The sequence below is a fragment of the Pholcus phalangioides genome, unplaced genomic scaffold (assembly GCF_987345545.1).
Source record: "Pholcus phalangioides strain wild (caught in Gottingen) unplaced genomic scaffold, Ppha-v1.0 ptg000022l_1, whole genome shotgun sequence".
Classification (NCBI taxonomy): domain Eukaryota; kingdom Metazoa; phylum Arthropoda; class Arachnida; order Araneae; family Pholcidae; genus Pholcus; species Pholcus phalangioides.
In genome coordinates this window covers 548,596-563,705 of record NW_028301615.1, presented here as the reverse complement: position 1 = coordinate 563,705, position 15,110 = coordinate 548,596, and the positions used below count along the sequence as shown (strand labels likewise).

The window sequence follows — 15,110 nt, the reverse complement described above, 5'->3', positions numbered from 1 at the left end:
CATCATAATGGTGCAGAGTGGGTAACCAAACTCAGGGCCCAATGCAAGAATATTTTTGGGTTCCTTTCATAGGAAGAATAATTTTAGTTGCTTTATTAACTATATTTTTCTGTTTTTAGTTTTCACTTATGTTACAAAAAATAAATCTTATTTTGACTTTTCATTTTGGAGAATCTCTAGTGATCCCCTATATCATTTTTCCTTCTAGTCAAACTTAGATGACCCATACATTGGGAACCACTGGGATAAGAGAAAGGCAGCAAAATTTGTATAGGTCAAAACCATAAAGCCGCCCGTGCCTAGGGAGTGACCAAGAAATTGTGCAAGCATGTGAGTGACCAAAACAGTACACGATCATGTGGAGTGACCAAAAGAGGTACCTAGTAAGTGAGGCAAGCAGACCAGATTAGTGAGCAAACAAAAATTTGACTTGGAGAGTGTGAGCATAGCAGCAACTTAAAGAATGAGGAACCAAGTCAATGAACGATCAAGAGTTATCACGAAAATGTTCAAGCATGCGATTGTCCAAAAGAATAACCAAAGGTGTGTGCAAGCATATGTGCGACCAAAAAATTTGAAAGTATGCAAGGGTATCAAAAAGTGTGTAAGCAGTGAATGACCAAAAGAGTGACCTAAAGCGTATGCAAGCATATGGGTGACCAAAACACAGGGTGAAAGCTTGTGAATAATCAAAGGAATGACTTGGTGTCGGACCAGATCAGCAGGCAACCAAAAGAGTGACCTAGAGCATGTGTATGCATGGGAATGACCTGGATAGCAGAACTAGGTCAGTGACCGATGGAGTGACAGAAAATTACCAAGAAAATGTTGAAGCATGGGAGTGACCAAAAGAGTGATTTAGAGTCAGAGGCATATTTTTAGGGTTGGGAGCCGAGTGGGTTACAGCAGAGGGCGGGAAATTTGAAGAATGAGGTAAAAAAATTCGACTAGAATGGGAGAAGGGCAGCAAAACCATAAATCTGCCTCTGAATGCCATTTAAAATTGACTGTACAGTAGAGTCTCAAAACTTCAAAAGTTCCATAGTCAGTCCAAAGTGCTCTAAATTTTCAAAATTGTATTTGGCAGGTGTATAATGAATTATGCAATCAAATTAAATGCAGAACAGGAGTATGAAACCCCCCCCCCCCCAATACAAAAATATATTCCCTATTATTTTTCAGATAATCAGGGTTTTTAGTAATACGAGGCAGTCTCGACCCTGTTCACCTCAGACCCTGCTACATCACATGTATGAAAAGATATTCAATATGGAATTTATGATCTGAAAATGAAACACTACCCATGTCCCCTAAAAGAGCTTTTTCACCAGGAATGTTTGTAACTGCCGCCCCTTTTCAAACTCGGGACTTTTATTGGCCCCATATTGATCTTCAAATATGTAGGGTAGAAATTTTCTTTAGAAATAAATTTGATTGCTAGGCCACAGCCCTTGCAGCTTCCCCATTGTGGGGCTATGAAATGAGGCAATGTGCGTGAAATTTTCCTGTATGATCATAAATTATATATTTCCTATATTACCTGCTTCAACATTTGTTCAGATTGATTCAATTCTTCTTTATTTTCTCTGAGTGCTACTTCCAGTTCTTGTATCTTTTCATTCTGCACTTCCACTTGCTCGGATAGTACACTCACCTGAAAAATTAACGTTAGGCCAGGTAAGGACAAGTAAAGCAAACAATGACCATAATTTTTAACGCACTTCGATGATAATTTGAATAAATAGATGAAGCTGTTTTCTTTTTAATGTTCTTATCTTTGATTCTCATATTTAAATCTTTTGCTTTAAAAGCAGTGGTTTTCAACCTTGGCCCATGTGGACTCGTTGCAGTCCTGGGATAACGTAAGGGGAGCCACGGGTGAAAATCAAGTGAGAAAGTAGCCACGACACATGGTTAGGAAGGTAACAGATTCCAAAAATAATTCAGAAGTAAGGAAACAAAGCGTTTTTGTGAAATGTTATGGGGAAAATCTGATCTATTTGCAGAATCCAGTAAAATTCTCAGAACTTGGACATCTTACTACATTGCCAAGGCCCTCATGTCAATAAGAGTACTGCCTACATAAGATCTGGCACTTTTGAGAGTAAGTATGCAAATATGTGTAAGTGGCCATTACTTCCAGCTAAACAGGCCACAGGACACATTTTTGCTTGAGCACCATGCTTTTGAGATTTTTGAAGATCATGCATAGAAATCCCTCTTTCCCCCCCCCCCCCCCCCCCCCGCTCCACAAGAAATAAGAATCTCGTTAAAGTCCACATCCTGAAGATTAACAAGCACTTTATAAATATGATCAAATATAAATTTTATAAAAATTAATTTGATGGTAGAAACAGGGCCACAAATAGGGGGATCAGGCGGATCTGGTGAACAGGCACCACACCAGAGGGAGCACATGTCACTTTCAAACCTCTCCTTCAACATTACAAGTGGGTGTCAAAATGTGTGCTTGCCCCAGCTGACCACACATCTGGTTGCAGCCCTGGGTGAAAAGCAGGGTTGGACAGATCCCAGGTCACCATGGTGACAGAAGAATTTGTATTGGTATCTTCTTCCTTCTGAATGGGAAGGCAGAATAAGACAGGAGAGAGCCAGGAAAAGAAAATATGATCCAAAGGGGACCATGACTAATAAAGGTTAAGAAACACTGCTTAAAAGAAACAAAATAGAACAGATTTCCAAACTTTATGTTTACAGAGCCCCTACATGATCTCCGGGAACCTCAGCGGCAGGGCTGGAGCTAGAGGGGGGATGCAAAGGAGGCAATTGCCTTGGCTGCAAACTTTAAGTGGAAAATTTTGAGGAAACAAAAAAAAAACATTAAATCAAATTTCAGTGGGGGAGGGCAGCAAAATCATACTTGTCCGCCCCCACGAAAATCGCAGTTACGACCCTGCTCAGTGGCACCCTAAAATTTTGATATACATACTCAGTGAGAATCACAGCCCTATTATTAATTTCAATATAATTTTATTTCAAAGATACTGCGCGGCACCCCTACACCATTTTGAAAATCTTATGCAAGTTAAAATTTTGCCTATAATGAATTATAAGTCTTTCATTAAATTTTTTCATGAAAAGTTGAAAATAATGATAAAACATCTTGAGAATTTTATTCCACCAATAGAAATATATTTTAATATTACCTGAAGTAACAAATGTTCTCTCTCTGATTCCATTGTATAAATACGTTGTTCAAAATCCTCGTGGCCATAACCAAGTCCTCCAGTCTGTAAAAATAAGAACGGAAGCATTCAAAATCATTTTATAGCCTTAATGGTTGAACAAGACTATTAAATTAATTTCATGACATGCAGTAAAACCATCCAGATTATACAACAAAAAAATGCCCAAAGCATTTCATTAATCTCAAGAGACAAATTTATTCCATTACATGCTGTTGATCACTTCCAGGTTCACTAATGGGAAGTTATGTTCAACAAAAAAACAATTATTTTCAAGACTTATGCAGAGTTTTAAATCTAATTATCAAATAATCATAATCAATCCAGTAGTTGTAAGAGTACTGGAAGCAGGGTCGCAGTCAGATGATTTGTTACCCGGGGCAAACCGGCATTTTGGCGCCCCTTGCCATGTAGAAGAAGCAGTTAAAGAGGGAATTCGGCGCCCCTTCTGGTCTAGCGCCCGGGGCACCAGATCCGCCTGTTCCCCCCTCCCCAGTTGCGGCCCTGACTGGAAGCATGGCTATATTGGCATATGCAAGGATCTCTGCATTGCTCTGACACGCATAAGTGCCGGAACAAAGGGGCAAAGCAGGGGCGTAGCCAGAAATTTCGTTCGGGGAGAACCAGTGATAAAATAGATTTGACCATTTTTTTTTCCCCTTTTTTCGGTCATTTTCTCACGTTTCGGGAGGACCAGACCACCAAGTCCCCCCCCCCCCCCCGCTATGCCCTTGGGGCCGAGGCTGTTTCAACAAATCAATTTTTTTAGAGTGAGTCCCCCCTCAATAATTAATAAGTATACAATGTAAGCACCCCTCTCCCATCCAGATCGGGTCGAGTCCCCACTGACAAATTTCAACCCAATGTTTTCTTCATGTTGTTGCCTCTGCTGTCTCCAGGTTCCAACTAACATGTGGGTGGAGGGCCTGGCAGGAAAAGAATTGGGAGGCCTCTGTGACTAAGATTAAAAATATTTTGTTAGTTTGTGAATATTTGTTATATAGATTTGGGATGTGCCAAGCTCAAGGTTTGGGCATACCCCCCCCCCCCAAATCTTGGAGCCCTAGGTAAACAAATGCCTCACATCATGGCCCTGCAGCCGGGCTCCTGGTCTGGGATCTTGGACGGACGTCCACCCTATAGTGAATTTACAGTGCGGAAAAAAAAAATTCTAAGAATCATCCTGGGCCCTAGGGATAGACACTTGTCAGCCCTTCCCTTATGGGGGCCGCGCCTCACATCCATATGGAAAAAATGGGGCCCTGCCCGACTTGAGCGTAGATACAGGCGGAAATTCATCAATGGCTCGCTAATGTATGAAAAACGCGCCTGGCCTGCAAAAAAATCAGACGTCAGTGACCCCCCTTCGATCTCTAATTTACCCCAAACGACAAATTATTCTGGACCGGAGGAGAGAGGGGATGAAAAAAAGCGATCATTCTTACCAAGAGCAGAATATGGGAAAAATTAGTCAGTCCCGTAAAATACGGCACGATCCTATAGACCTACACAATAAATCACCGCTCATGACACATCACCCTGAAGTTTCGCCTGCCGGGGGGGGGGGGTGGCAAACAGAGTTCTAGCCCGGTTTCCAACATTAATTTCATTAATAACTTGAAGTTACTGATACTGACGCACTTCAAATATCCGAAATTTCAATAACAACAAAGAGACAAAATTTAATTCACGCATCCAACAGTACGCTTTCACTTGCTAAGGGATCAGCTGGTTTTTCAACAACCTGTGGTTCCAGAGACGTAGATCGTTGGAATCAAAGATTCATTAAGAGTTGACTTTCAAGCGGCTTTGGTTGGAATAGAGCGAGATCACTGAAAAGTTCATTGTATAAGAGCTTCGTGAAAAGTCCTTTTAGGGGGTAGCACACTAAAGATTTAAACATGGGGACCTCTTTGCAGGATATGGCTCCGAATGTGAGCATACTATACCAATCAGGTGCTTCCCATCCATTCCCGCTCTAGTCACACGTAGGGAAAACGCTCATTGCGCCAAACTTTTGATGTACCTACTACTTTTGTAAAGCAAGGCCCATACGCGTGTCAAGGCTGGTCATGGGCCAAGTAGTGTGGCAATGATCGTCAAATGTTGGAGGTTGAAAGGTATTGGAAAGCTGGTTGAACAGAACGACCAGTACCTTCCAGCTTCAAACCTAAGTCAAAGGCGTCGTCTTTCTTCCCGATCTTCCAATCCGTCTGGCCACATATTGGTCGAAGGACGCCAACAGTCACAACACGGAGCGTGTTCTGAAAGCAAATATTCGCCAAGGAATAGTGGGCCAAGCTGGGCCAGTGTGCAACCAGTCTATGCCACTGCTGCTGCTTCCTTACATCATATTTGGAAGCAAATTATTTACGAATGACTATTGGCCTATATAGCTTCCAAGGAAGAAAAACCTACCGACAATAACAACCCCTCAGTTTGCGCATGAATCATAATGGAGGAATAATAATTTTGACCATTACTTACGAACACACCGATGTGAAGATCTCGAAGATAGAAACCTGCACGAATTTTCTATACAATAATCAAGAATATTCGGACAGAATAAACATAAAAGATTACCTATCCAAAAGCTTAAAGGACAGGAACTGCTGTTTTAAGATGGCTTAACCACAGGATTAACACAAAGCATCTTCACCAAGAGAAATGTACCCTGAAAATAAGCCCAGCAAAACAAAAGAGGGATTTTTGAGACACAGATGGCAGGGCTATCTATCTCTTACTACCAGATCACATAGTCCAGAAACCTTTTTTCTTCTTCATCTTTTTCTATTTTGAAAGTTTTTCTTTGCTCCTGACTCAACATGGCAGAGCTACACCCTCCCATTCCTCTTTCTCGCGCTCTCTCTCTCTCTCTCTCTCTCTCTGGGGCATCTGTCACTGTTTTTCTTTCATTTTTAGAACAGAGATGCTTTATATTCTGTCTTCTCTGAGCTCTCTGGTGTTATCTTCCAAGGGTAGGAACATCCACAGAACATGGGAGAGAGGAATGAAACCATCGCCTCCTAATACTGAGAAGTAATTCCAACACGATTATGAAAAAAGATAATTTAAAAGTCATAACAAAATTACATAGGCAATTAGAAACAACCTCATATTCGACATCACCTTTTCTTTCAGTTGGTTCAAATAGTATGCTATTCCAGATTCAAAGTTGAACGGAATTTGGTATTGGGTACAGGGCCTGTTTCTCGCATGGGCAAATGGGGCAAGTGCTCAGGGCCCACAAATTCTCAGGGCTTTAGAATCGTCCGCCTTTTGTATTTTTTAGGCACATTCCCTTCGCTGCCTTGAAGACGACCTCCATAATGGGGGTAGGGGGTGGCAAAAATTCATATCAGTCGTCCAAGGCTCGAACTTATGAGGGTCCCGATTGGATACCAAACTATAGCGCATAAAGTCAAACAGCACACGAAACGAATTTTCGGGATCAGGGTTGCAGCTAAGGGGAGGGCAGAGCGGGTCTGATGCCGCGAGCGCTGGACCAGGAAGAGCGCCGAGTTTACTTCCTTTCGGTAAAAAATTAAGAGGGAGAGGGCACAGTCAGAACATCGCTGTCAAACACATGGAATGGCTGTGCGGCGCACGATGCTTGCTTAGACCTCATCCGCAGAACCAGGATTTGCTGTGTCGTCTGTCCTGATAATGTCATGTTGATCGGCTCCAAACAACTTTATTCGGGGGAAAAAATTTTCATCCATATAAATTATTTATCTGATATAACTTCCCACTATTTTGTTTCTCTCATTGCGCACGCTATTATCCCATTTATGTGATGGACGTATATTGGGTGAAATTAAACAGTTCCACGAACATCGTCAAATTTTTTTCTGAGGCCGGTGACTGCTTCGTGACAAACTCTATTGCGGAGAAAAGCAGTCGTAATTGACCTTCAATCGTTAATTAATCAATTTCGAAAGTGCTAAAGCACTTATAAAACCGCTGGGTTTCAATTTTAATACGCGTTCCACACCTACTCTTTCTTGTTGAGCTGAGTCCACCAGTAAGTGGTGGAGAGGTTCAAAAGCTCAGCTCCTGCGTTGTATCGACAGAATGACAAGTTCGAAAGACCGGATACCAAGCGAAGCTGAAGAATTCACATGTCACTGCTGGAAATCGAACCACCAACCTATCACAGTCCGGATGAGTGCTGTACCATTGAGCTACAGAGGACCAACATTTTCTTCCCACAGAGCACATGTGAACGCCGAACCGGACCACACAGACATCTCTTCACTTAGCTAATAGTTAACGACAATAGACCCAAGATGATGACGTAGGGAAGAAAATGTCAGTCCTCTGCAGATTGATGGTAGAGCACTTGTTCGGACTGCGAGAGGTTGGTGGTTCGATTCCCCGCAGAAGCATGCGCATTTTCTTTCTGAAATTCTTCATCGCTGTCAATATCCAATCTTCGTCACTCCTTCCCAGGAGAAAATTCTTTGAGCTTGAGGCAACCACTTACAGATGGTGTCTTCATTTAAAAACTGGTTAATGGCAAACTGCAAAAAATAGCAATACGGTCGAAATTGGTGTTTAGTGAATAGTCTTTCGTACGTCGTATAAACAGCTGAGAATGACATGAATGACATCGTTTCTGTCTATAACTGGGCCGGATCTTGAATCCTGCCGCAAAAAGCGCCGACTGAAGGAGGCCGATTTTTTAGGGCTGCAGCTGAAGGAAAGGGGCGATTTTTCACCACAAAAGTATTATTTACTTACACTTGGAAAATGAACCTCAGAAGCAAGGGTGTTCCGAGCATGCGCAGTGAGAACCAATATTCACATGCATCTTTGAAATCAACGAAAAGTCACACTAGCGCAAAAAGGGGGGGGGGGGGGAGAAGAGGGCAAAAAACGACTGATGATTATGCGATAATGTCGCAAATGCGACTAGCAGTCGGCCTGCAATGGAGTTGATTTCAACGACCGTTTTTCCCCTCTAATTATCAAGTCGTTGTCGAGGCGTACCACCTTTGCTGTCAAAAAATCCAGTAGTCAAGCCCCTTTTGGTCTTTAGCTATTCGATAATTTGAAATTCCGATAGTCCTTTGTTTAAGCGTGTGTGGAAGCCTATGTTTTAAGTAGTTACTTAGGACCAAAATTAAGGAGTGCGGAGAATCCAAGGCAATGAAAATAGTAGAAGCGATCCTTCACTTATATGGGGTCACTTAAAATGGTCTGCGTAAAATACGGGACAATCCAACGAACCTGCATGATAACTCGATCCTCCCAACACATCAACCGCTGCTCTGGCGGCCCTCCATACTTAGCTGGAAATAACAGCTTGCGTATGAAAATCCTAGTATCAAATCCCATGTAGTGCAGTCCCCCCCCCCTCCATTATAGACATGAAGACACTGGTCATGCCCACACAGACCCAAGGGTCAAGATGCCCCTGGGACGGATCTGATGGATTCTGAAGGTAGTAATATTTTTCAACCATGTTTCATTTTTAAAGCTTTACTTCTGATTTTCTCCCGTGGCCCCCTTAAAACATTGAGGACCGCAAGGGGGGCCCCATATGGCCCCAGGTTGAGAATCACTGTCCTACATGGCACGAGGGGGAAAAAACAGAAAGGTAAAACAATTTTTAATGTTAATGCTTGGACGTACTTGTAGTTACGTTTCGTAATAACTCCAATTTGCTATTGCACAAAACGCATACAACCACTTTAGAAACACATACTTTCAATTGCAAAAAGTTTTTAAATGACGTTTGGTTACTCAAAATCTCGAATTTTTTGTTTGATGGGTCGTATCAGCACCACCTAGAGATAGAAGGCCTCTGCACTGTTTGCCATAAACGTCATTCGGACTACCTATCAAGTTTGCCCCATTCTGAAACACAGCATCCCATTTCGTTTCTTCTTATTTTGGCGTAGAATCTTCTTAATTGGCTCACAAATACCGCATAGTGATTGGATGTGGGGCATAGAAATCGCCAATTCTGAGCCCGTTCATTTCTTTTCCTCACAACGATGATACTGGCACGAGCAGGGAATTTTTTTTTAACAGAATATTCTGAGGGAAAATGGACTACCTACTGACATCACAAGACGTCATATCTCTAGGTGGTGCAGATCGTATACATAAGAAATAAAGAAAACTTTTTATACAGTCCACGTGTGCTAAAACTTCCAGTTATAGAAATTTTTATCCCGCTCTGAAAAGTCATTTACAAAAAATTTAATATTTCAAAATGCAATATTTATCGATAAAATAAATGTATTACATCACTATGTTTTGGCAACTTATCATTAGTTCAAAATTTGCCATTTTTAGGGACTTTTTTTTCACCCACAATAAATAGCAACTACATTTTTTGGCATTTCTACTAATACAAATGTTTTACACCTTTCAATTTAATTTACGATTCGAAAAATTTGTAAACCACACCCATGGCCCCCACATCCGGAAGCAGGGCCCCTAGGCTGGGATCTTTCACGGGCCCGTTTATGATGAATTTATAGCGTGAAAAAACAAAAAATTATGAAAATCATACCGGGCCCCAGGGCTGGAGCCTTATCAGCAACACCCTCAATAATTGACGATAAATACTGAAAACTTCGAAGTCGAATATCTTCGTTAATATTGCATTTAAAAATGTTTTTTTTTTTGCACATGACTTCTCAGAGTTGCATTTACATTTCACTAAAAGTTTTAGTACACAGGGTCTAGGTAGAAAATTAATTTTTCAGCTGAAATTATGTATCCAGTCAACGGTTGCACAGAAATATCCGCTGTTTGCACAGCGGATATAGCCACATATAAAAAAATATGTGGGACAGCCTGTATAGAATTAACTTTTTAGGTGCAGTAATTCGAAAATGTGGATGCATTAAATGAAGTAGCGTTATGAATTCTAGAGGAATTGAAAAAACGAAATACAGTATATGCATCTACGTTTCATTCAGTGAAATGAAAATACACTTGAAAAAAAAATGCTGCTGTAATGAAGTGGTTAAAATATGTATTACTTGAAACCGGCCGCAAGTCTTTGTAATAGAATAATACAGTACTTGAATCGACTTAAATTTGCAATGAGTGGACTTACCAAGACCATTCATTACTTGATAAATAATCATGATAATTGTTGCATTTCCGGGATAACACGTGCATTTCGTCACGTCACTGGCATATGAAAAACTGAAGTGAGAAAGAAAGAGAAAAAAATGCCAGTTGTGTGTGTAGAGATTTCTCAGCTTCTTAAGAAAAAAATCTACAAGAGAGAGAGCCCTCAAAATTAGGTTCTTAATAAGAGCTCACAGTAAATTAAGGATGTAGCATCTGGAATACTGCCAAAGCATGAAAGATGCTCTTGGAAACACTCGTTAACTCTCTGAAAAAAAAACCGAAATGTCTCGATTTCGACAAGGATACGAGAATCGAAAAGAAAAATAACCGCGACGCTTTCCTGGGTGAAACATTTTTCTCTTCAGTCATTGTGGATGGAAGAGAAACATGTAGACACACACACCCCCTCTCTGCATTGCAACATATTCATTGCTTCATTTCAGTCATGCATGGTTTTCGACGCAACTATTTACAAGTTTTCCCAATGTATTCATTCGAAGGGTTAAATAAATTAAGTAGAATAGACGTGATCAACTAACGTAACATATACAGGATGTCCCATAAATTCGTAAATAGTTTCATTAAAAATTCATAGAAATTGAAGGAATCGGGAAATTTGGATGCGGTTTGAAAAAAGTATTTACACGAAAGAGGAGGTATTTTTTCGGGACTGAAAAAAAAATTGTTCACATTTTTGTCGATAGAGGGTCAGGGAAAACAGTCCGTCAGGAGTAATTGCACCTGAGCATTTCCTCAATCTTTTCTGTGTCCTAAACGTTCTTAAAGCTTAAGTCGGTGAATCGTGGCCGAGGTGAAACAACTTCACCAATATTAAACAACCCATATCAAAAATCGTACGCCCCGTTTTTTATATATATAGGAGACTGATCTGAAAATTTTCTTGTGGTTCGCTTTCGTTTAGTGCCCTCTATCGAGAAAGTTTTGAACTATTTTTTTCTGTAGACACCCCGCCCGCCCGGTTAAAAAAAACCCCTTCGTGAGAGAATAACTTTCAAATATTAAAAAAATATATTTATAAATATTCTCAATAAATATGATCAAATATTCTTGAATATATACGATTCCTTCCATTTTTATGAATTTTACTTTCGAATTTATGGGATACCCAGTATTTCTTTGAATCTAAAGAGGAAAAAGATTACAGGAAATGGGATTATAGCTAATGAATGCGATTCTACACAATCAATTGTGGAATTAATTTTAGGACGTCCGGGCTGCTTATAAACAATCCCTACATTTCTAGCTACATTGTAGAAATTTTGCGCCTCGTGATTGGCTGAAATGAGTGATGAACCATTTTACGTCACTCATAGTGAAATTTTTGCTGGCGATGTTTAACAATGGATACATTTAATTGTGCTTGAATCCGACATCCACCGTTGGAGTAATGGTTATATTACGAGACTCACATACCATAGGTTGTGTTCTATTCGGTCTGAAACCCATCCAAATTTTTTTCCCCCATCCTTCGATCTTTGCTGTCATTTACTAAAATATGTTTCCATTTTTGTTTCTGATTTAATCCAATGCGGTTTCACGTGCATCGAGAAGACAATAATAACGGCTCGCGAAGATGGACCCAGTTGAATTGGCCCAGCCATTTTATTGAATCAGTAAATGATTCAATGCTTTCATTTTTCTTTAATGAACTTTGAAATTCAGTTTCGCCCAAAACTCCGCCTCTCGTGACGTCTTGCTAGCTTTTTTGCTCGCAATAACCAGTCACCGGCGTGCTAATACTTCCTGTGTTACCAAGAAAGTAGGGATTGTAATTACGCGCCCGGGACTTTATTTATTTTATCAACTAGGAATGAACCGACAGAGTTTTGACCAGAGGATGAATCGGAAAAGGATGAAGCGGTCAGTACTAGGTATGAACACCCAGTAAATCAGGGCTGGACAAATCGTACAAAAATCTAGGCGCCAGAAAAATTTTCACAAGGTCCAAAATGATGCTTCTTTTGGTTTTTTAGGGCATAGTGACCCTCTTTCATGTTGGCAGATATGATGCTTGCTATAAGTTTCAAACATTTTGTGCTGCTGTCAGACTACAACTACTTAAGTTACTACCACTACTGACAACTACTTAAGTTACTACACGAAGAAAATTTTAGGCAACAATACAAATTTTTTAGTCGCCATGGTGACCTGGCACGTGGGATTTGTTTAGCTCTGCAGTAAATATATATTCCGAATGGCTACCATTCTTTCTTCGGCTACCATAAAAGATTTCAATACGACACCAACAGCTGAGACATACGCTCTGCAAAAAATTCTGAACTTTCGGGACAACCTATTAAATCGATTCCGTATTCAGACTCTTGACAAAAACTATCAGTGACTGAGTATAGAGAAGAGAAACTTTTTTCTGTCCTTACAAAAAATTGGTGTTGAAAAAGCAGGAGATATACTGTATACGACGTATATAGGGATCATGGAACTGCTGTATTTCAAGGATAAAGACTCCCGAGGGATCTGTGTGTGTCTCCCTCTTTTCTCCACTTAAATTCTTTCAGTCTCTGGCGAATCCTCCTCACACCCAAGAGGAAAAGAAAAACAAATTTGCTAAAACTACTGAGCTGGAGGCTGATCCACAACGCACGCTTCTTTCAGTGTATATTCACCGAACCCACATAACCCCAGGGCCGCCCTTACCAGACGCGGGGCCAGAGGCGTCATAATGATTTCGGCGCCCCTCTCTGTTCAGATTTTATGTATTCTTTTGGAGCGGGGAATCGAAACTTCAGCAAATTAAAATAATAAAAATTCACAATAAATGCAAGAAATAATTTTGCACCCACGAAAATACAGAATAAACGAAAGAAAGAATTCTGAATTTTCATCAGTTCTAGAAAGACATATCTCTAGATTAAAATACAGAATTCCAGAATTTATGAAAGACTTTATTCCCGTAAATGCAGGGCCTCTCTAAACGCGGGGCCCGGTGCGACCGCACACCCCAAAGGACGGCTCTGCATAACCTATCATGAACAAAAGGTGAATAAAACTTATTTTTTTGGTCACTGAAAAACTGAATGGAAAAAAAAAAATCACAAGTTTACTTGACCCTTTAAGCGATTTTTAAAATTTCACTGATCCGCATAATAACTACCACAGTGGAAAAATCACTAAACCCTCTACAAAATGCCACAACTTTTTTTTCCCCGATTTTATGCCGGTGTGTTATTATAGTGTCCCCCCCCCCCAACTCCAAGAACAATAAAACAAGAAACAGAAATACGCACTATTTTTCTATTATTCATACCATACGCATATTCCTTTACTATCCCGAAGAGAAAAAAAACTACTGTCATATAACTGAAAAGCGGACTCCGCCCAATGGCAGTTGATCTGATATATCGGGGGGGGGGGGAATAGAAAACAACCAAAAAAACAGTATCTGGGCTCGTCATTGCCGAAATAAGGATTTAAGGAAGGAAGCCAGATATCTCGGAATTGCCGAAATATAAAGAATCAGATTAGGCGAGATATCTCGTCAATGCAGATATATCGGTTAAATATTGTATCTGTAAATTTTTGTGTTCAAACACATGTTTATCATCAGCTCAAAGCCGCCTTAATGCAACATGGAGGGGTGGGCCTAATGGGAGAGGTACCGTAGAAGATCTCTTCGCCGGGAACCCCATGATGCTATTAAGACCTCCAAATCTTAAGACAGTCCCACATCAGTCATCCCCGAATTATCCATGGATACGATTTAATTAAGCATCTGTTAGAGGATGAAATTAAAAATTGGATTCAATGCTATTGAGTTCGAGCAGATAACGTATTAAAAAAAAAAAAATCTAGTAAATTCATGGTTCAAAAAACAAGTTTCATTCCAGGGCAAAAAGGGAGGAAGCCCCTAGCAATTCGGGGGGGGGGCGGCTCTTTATTCTCTATGGCCTCGCAATGTCTTTCAAACCGGGCAAAACTCCGGTCTATTGCCTTGGGCAATTTACCAGTGTTTTGCCGGAAGTGTGACTGCGTGTACAGTGTTATGTCCGATTTTTCAGTGCTGCCATCTGTATTTCCAGAAGTGAAGTGTAATGATTGAATATTTGTATTACTGTAGGCCTGTTGCTTTCAGTGGAGAGATTTTTCAATTTTTTCCCCGTAACGTCTAAGAGACGAAAATCCCTACCATAATTAGATTGTACGAATGACATCTACTGCCTTTTGGTTCATCCCAACAGCCAGCGAAGGGAAACCAAGTTTGGAAAACACTGGCTTACAGGCTAATACTACCTACCAATAGGCTTAAGTATGTGACAGCCCTGACACATGAAATGCCGTGTGTGATGACATTTTATGAAAACAAATATTGCATAAATAAACTTTTATTGCGAGACAAGAACAGATTTTCGTGGAAACCGGAAGAAGAAAAAAATTATAAACGTGCTTTTATGGACCACCTATCGGAGAAAAAAAGCCCAACTTCATGAATGAAAAAAAGAATAGTTTCGAAATAACCAAACTCCTATACGTTGGCAGCTTTCCAGCCATTGTCAACGTCTCAATGAAGGGGGAAATAAATTACTCGTTTTCCATTCAACATGCCTGAAAATTACAAGCTCGTTTATCACCCGAGCTCATGTTCGGATGCGAGCTCTGCAACGGGTCAAACTCGGCAATGAAGTTGAAAAGGGAAGAAAGTCGGCTCTGGTCAGCGGCAGCAGAGGCATCCGACGTCGAGCAATCCCCACCATCTGGGACGTCACCGCTATTCTTCTCGAGGAGGACGGACGGAAGGTACATAGGTTTCAGGGACATCCCAGAACAGTC

At 40.6% G+C, this 15,110-nt stretch overlaps 1 protein-coding gene across 6 annotated transcripts in view; it reads right to left on the bottom strand.

The window, feature by feature from the left end:
• LOC149069295 (liprin-beta-1-like) overlaps positions 1-15,110 on the bottom strand; it is a 65,410-nt gene that overhangs the window by 27,919 nt on the left and 22,381 nt on the right. For 4 of the 6 annotated variants that reach the window (XM_089249453.1, XM_089249454.1, XM_089249451.1 and 1 more), the window contains 2 exons: positions 3,168-3,251; positions 1,541-1,654 (listed from right to left, as the gene is read on the bottom strand). In XM_089249453.1, the coding sequence (XP_089105579.1) occupies positions 1,541-1,654; positions 3,168-3,251 (198 nt within the window). Of the gene's footprint in view, positions 1-1,540; positions 1,655-3,167; positions 3,252-5,693; positions 5,855-15,110 lie in introns of those variants that run through there. The other 2 variants (XM_089249456.1, XM_089249455.1) reach the window with 2 other exon arrangements.